Source organism: Paroedura picta, chromosome 9 (genome assembly GCF_049243985.1).
Source record: "Paroedura picta isolate Pp20150507F chromosome 9, Ppicta_v3.0, whole genome shotgun sequence".
Taxonomy (NCBI): domain Eukaryota; kingdom Metazoa; phylum Chordata; class Lepidosauria; order Squamata; family Gekkonidae; genus Paroedura; species Paroedura picta.
The window spans coordinates 58,205,132-58,211,131 of record NC_135377.1 but is presented as its reverse complement, the minus strand read 5'-3'; the positions used below and the strand labels follow the sequence as shown (position 1 = coordinate 58,211,131).

General features: G+C 38.0%; 1 protein-coding gene across 2 annotated transcripts in view; it reads right to left on the bottom strand.

Annotated features, from left to right (window-relative positions):
• Positions 1-517: 517 nt before the first annotated feature.
• Positions 518-6,000, bottom strand: part of ZNF236 (zinc finger protein 236) — a 53,028-nt gene continuing 47,545 nt past the window's right edge. For both annotated transcript variants that reach the window (XM_077352924.1, XM_077352925.1), the window contains 2 exons: positions 3,911-4,087; positions 518-2,203 (listed from right to left, as the gene is read on the bottom strand). In XM_077352924.1, the coding sequence (XP_077209039.1) occupies positions 2,079-2,203; positions 3,911-4,087 (302 nt within the window). In that variant the 3' untranslated portion in view covers positions 518-2,078. The remainder of the gene's footprint in view (positions 2,204-3,910; positions 4,088-6,000) is intronic.

Sequence of the window (6,000 nt, the reverse complement as noted above, 5' to 3'; positions counted from 1 at the left end):
AACTCCCAGCCTCATGGGCAAAGCTTTCAGACGGCTGCCTTACCACTCTGCGCCACAAGAGGCTCTTAAGGGTGGTACACATCCTCTAAAAGAAAGGGGCTAAAAGAAAGTGGACTCATTGTTGGGTTTTCTGGAATTCAGATAGGTCTCTCTCAAGCAGCACGAGCTATGGCAGGGCATCTACCCAGGCCAGTTCTGGTCTTCCTCTGAAATGTTACTGGCACTCCCAGGATTGGGTATTCCCCTCCATGTGTTGGTGAAAGCAGGCCCTGGTGACTCTCCATACAACCAGAATGTTTGGTAGCAGAAATCAAGTCCAGCAATTTCAACCATTATGATTAGAGGTTTGTTATTGGGGCGGGGGGGGGGGGGAGCATTCAAGCCATCATGGCCATGTCTATCTCCCAACCAGCATTACATTCCCGTAAAAGACCTGTTTAATGTTCCCCTCCTTCCAGTCAATAGAAATGTCCTTTCAGAGCTTTGGGGGAGAAGAAGGAAGATATCAGACACAAAATGGAGTTTTGAAAAAAAATTAATATTATTTAACATACGTTTGCTTTAAATATTTTCACATAACAGAAGTGTTATTTTCAAGTCATCAGCTGTATTACGTATATACATATGTTCATAGTTAACAAAAAAAATTATGAGCATCCTATCAAAAGCAGTGATTATTCTTCCCCTCTCAAGAAATAGAAAGTACCAGTTGTATAATACATAAAATGTAAATTATATGTACACACAGCTTCCTTCTGGAACTGAGTCCAAATAAAAAGCAATTGTTTTTCAAAAAGTAAAATGCATGTCTACATTATAATAAAATGAATGAAATACTGTTTATGAAGTGTTCATGTAAAGTTGAAAACTTTATGAATTCTGATTTTTCCAGACTATTTACAAAATATACCTATCAGCTGCACAGAGATTTAAGTGTGTGTGTGTGTGTGTATATACCCACACACATATAAATAATTTTTTTTTAAAAAATCATTGTCACATCAAACAAGATTTTTCTGTCTTTGGAATGTCTAAAACAGAACCTAAGCCTTTTCCCAGTGTTTACTTTGATATGAATACACTCGTTCATTGAAACGGGACCCTCCAGCACAATACTGAGAGGGATAGGTAGTTTTAAAAATCTTTAAAAGTTTCAGGTTGGATGGCAAGAAAAAAGAGAGGTTTTAATTTGAGGATGTCTGTCTGAAGATGCACAAATCTGAAAGCTGACCCAACCCTTGCTACAGATGACTGTATTAGGTAGACAATATAACATCTGATATATCTTACATCTATGGCTTATGTTTTCATCGTTCAACCTGCACAGAATATATACTTATCCAATTTGTTAGCCAGATTTTCTTTGTAACAGTTATTGTTGAATTACTAGTTGAACACATACTATTAGAAACAAAGGGCAACAGTCATGAAATAAAAGGAACGAGGCCCATTATTTTCTGTCTTGTCAACAGGAAGGCCAATAGGCTTAATATAATACCAATTCATTTTAAATCACTCCTCAATAGGGACTTAAATAAAACCAAGTATTTCCAAACCAATCGTATGCATGATTACCTGGAAGTAAATCCCACTGATTTCCATCGGATTTATCCCAAGTTATGCCTAGGAATATAGCTGTAATGTTTGCATTATAGCATGAAATCTCTACAGCATGCATCTGTTCTTGCAATAGTTTTACTTCTAATCGAAACAGCTTTTAAATAGCCAATGTATTGTCACAAAGAGAACTTCCATTTGTCCTCCTGTTAATCAACCTTCACTGATAATCAAGTTTTTGTATTTTTTAAAAATTGGATACACTTATGGTGGATTCAAAGAATGAACAAGTTCATGTACCTGAGATCACTGATTATAGACAATACAGCAAATGTTATCTGATGTTTCTCCGATATTGTTCCATCTTACAAAAAGACACTTATTCTTTATTCCTGTAAACAGTTAAAAAGCTATATTATTATTTTCAATATGCAAAGTTTTCATAATAAAAATCCACAGACAACTATTTTAAAAAAAATTCTAATCCTGAAAGCATTTCCAAGCTTTCATATTAGGGATCATCAAAAAATATTGGTTATGCTCTGCCATTCATTTGAAGCTTCTTGAACAACTTCCTCCAAGTTCAAAGCACGATTAATGTCTTCACCTTCCTGTCCTTGATGACTAGTGGATTCTTGGACGGTGCCTAAGAGACAACAGAAAGAATGCAAGGAGATATAGAACTAGACATAATGAACATACACAAAAGTAACAGAATGGTGTAAGAAATGCATTATTTTTGTAGGAAAAGGAAACTACTGCCAATTATAGTAGGGACTATTAACCTAAAAATAAATCTTCTCCATTTTTGTTCAATACAGCTATCTGGATACAGAGCTTGGCATGGGCTCCAGTGTACACTTGCTTTGGGGTTACTCACAAGAGCTACTAAAATAAGGAAAATTTGAGCAGTCAGTGTGATGCAGTGGCTAAAAAGGCTACCGCAGTCTTGTAGTGCATCAACAGAAGCATAAAGTCCAGAACGGGGTAGTCAAACTGCGGCCCTCCAGATGTCCATAGACTACAATTCCCATGAGCCCCTGCCAGCATTCGCTTCTGAAGCCTGAGGCCTACTGCTGGCAACTGCAGTTTCTGTTGTCTGCAAGGCCAAGTTGTTGCCTAATAAAAGCGGAACACCTAGTTCCCCCGAAGTGTCACTATCTACTTTTCTGTAAAGCTAGCTTCACTAGAAATTCTGGGCCACTTAAGTCTTTGATTGTAGGACCTTCCGGGCAAGTACGGACTGTTTTTATGCTAGTAAGCCAGGTTTACTGCTAATCCCAGGCTTAGAAGAAACCAAACAGGGATTGAGTAGAGCAGGCTTTCTCAAGCAGGGTTTTGTGAAACCTGCCATCTTGGCTGGTTTGGCACTAGAAGCCTTAGTGGTGCAAGTAGCGAATACAGGCAGATATATTTCCGTATACCCTCTATCTGCTTGCAGTGCTGTCCCTTGGAAGTGAGGTGGTGGTAGTGGCAGAGGTCAGGTCCTGCTCCTTGCCCACCTGCAAAGGAGCTAGCACTGGCACCTCCTACTCCTTCCCCTGTCAACATCACCACCGCCTCAGCCACTGGTAGAAGTCATCAAAGAGCTGCTACTTACTCCCTCCCCATGAACCATTCCCATCTCCTGCACCTATTTTGCTCAGCAAACAGTTCAGCTCCCCCATCCCTTTCTTCCCTTGCAACTGACAGAGGTGTGGGGGGAATTAACCCTCCCTCTATTCTTTTCTAACTTTTGGAGTTTTCTGCATGTTCATGAAACCTCTCTTTTCTCTGTACATGACTGCAATTTGTGAATTAATATTATCTGTTGAAAATTAGATATACTGATATTTCACAAACATCAAAAAGCCTATAACCTTCCCCTTTCCATGGAAGTTGTAGTATGGTTTTGCATTATACTGCACTAGCTAGCAAAATGAAAATCATTCTAATGAAATGTGAGCATGGATTGTGTAAAAGAAAATGGCCCTCTTGTTCACTATCACTGCTTGTAAGTAGCAAAAATCCTGCATAGTCAGAATAGCAATCTTCAGCTTAAACATCAGAAAGGTTCAAAATACAAGCTTCAGACACAGCAGAGCTGTGACCCCTCTGCAAATGAATTTGTTATCAATAGAACAGTTAATACAGTTTATTACTAATAAGATATGTATCAGGCTAACCTGAAGCAAGACATTACTCCACAAATGACTGGCAGAGGATCAAATCTATGCTTTGTGACTGGCACTAAAGTTTCCAATAGCTCTGCAGTAATATGAGTTGCCTAAAAACACATTTTTGCCACTTTACTGTAGATTCTAGGGATGGATTAAGGCCAACAATCTTCTCAACATTTACACAGCAAATTTACCAGCATAGCCATGAGCTCTTTTCATGTGAAGCTTCATATTACTTTTCTGTGTAAAGCCCATTGCACAGTAGTCACATTTGTATGGTCGTTCTCCTGTGTGTTTTTTCATATGAACTTGTAGTGCACTCTTCTGGTTAAAAGCTTTCTCGCACAATGTGCATTGAAATGGCCGTTCTCCTGTTATAAAAATAATAATAATTAAATAAGGGCAAAGTGATATGCATTGGAAGACGTTATAATTTGATATTGATGCTAATGCCACCTGAACTGGCTTATAAGGTCCAGAATTTTTTAAAAAAATAATCTGATTGCAAAGCTCACAATGACCAGCCTATTGAGTCCTTACCCGTGAGTTGTCCCGACTGAATTATCTCTTGTAACAATCCAGAATGCATGCTCTGGGCAGAAGGCAGTGATGCAGAAAAGAAAGAATACCTATAGGAATTATATGCCCCTTTCTACAGTAGCTGAGAGCTTCCAATAAAATAAACACCAGCTTATATGATGTAGACATTATATTTAAGACTAAGCTGGTACCTACCTATAATATCACCCACAACAGTACATAGAAAATATACCCATTTCTTGCAAGACCTAAGATTATTCAACTTTGGTGAAATGTTGGTGAAATGTCAACATTAGATTTCTGTTCTTTTCATTAATTTCTTTGGAAGCAATCTCTGATCTCAAGAGGTGAACTTGAATGGCACAAGAGATATTTCAAGAACATGTCACAAAGAATACAGGTGGTCATTCTAAAATTAGTACCATCACTCCAAAAATCTACCTAAACAATAAGTCCTCAGAAAATTAGTGAGCATTCTGCATGAAAGAACCAGTCCAGAACTGCCTGGGTAGGGTACTCTACACTGAAGTGCAGCCTTTGTAAAGCAGCTGCTGCAATGTCAACACAGAGAAACACTTAGATGTAATGTCACACAAAGAAATATGTCCAAGTAGCTGCCCTGTACATCTCTTTCCAGTGGATTTCTGAAAAAGAAAGTGGTTTGAATTCCACCTCCTCATAACAGCAGTGGTGTTTAACACAGATCTGACCAGTAATTTGAGGGAATACTCAATTATGAATGACCCCGTTTGTCCTTCCCAAGAAGGGCAATTAGATCTAAGAGTATCATTCCATTTGTCATTGTCCACAGCCATGTCCTGACAAGGAGCCAACATATTTATCAAGGATCTGAGGTTGAGCAGAATAAAAAGAAAAATTCCAATACACACAATTGGATTCTGGTACATGTAGATGTAATCACATCTTGATCATAAAGTCTTTGCCAACTTGACCTTGTTAATAAAGTATAACACCATTTTGTGAACCTTGTGAAGTCGCATCAGCTTGAAGCTTTTCAAGACAGGATGTCCTGATTAAAAAGTCATCTAGATAAAAAGTCATCTAGATAAAAAGTCATCTAGATATATATATATATATAGTACTGTGTGAAGACTAATTTCAATGTGAAAGACTGGATTCTTATTTAAAGATTTGGCTGTACAACTAATTTTACTCTCCATTGGCCAAAAATCTACAAGATATTGATTATCTGGAATGGCCTTTCCACTGTTCCCATAGCAGCATCCTTCCCCACAGCCTGTGATAGTAGTAATTTCTAAATGATCCCTTTCATCAGCTTTGTTGGATTTTCTCAGAGAATGCTAAGCGTTGCCAGGGTGCTGCTCTGAACTTAATTAACAGCATCTGAAAACATTATCCAATGACCTACCAATTTCAAAAGATCCATTTCTATTCATACCTCCTCCTTTACTAGGTCCTGAAAAGGCCTGTGTACAAGTTAGTTATGCTTGTTTATGAATAATATTGCAGGAGATGTGGTCTCTGCTGCAGTAAGGTTAGAACTGGAGCAGGCAGACTATACTACAAAAAACTACAGAATGATAGAAATCTGTACGAAGCATACTGAGAAACATTTAAAAAGACCTTTTCTTATAAGGTTACTATAGAAGACTTGAAGAAACTGAACAAAAACAATTGAAGTTTCTCTTTAGAGCATCTTATGGTCTTTAAGTTGAATGTTACCAGTATTGAGAAGTGTTCCTTTGATAAAACTGAAGCTGCT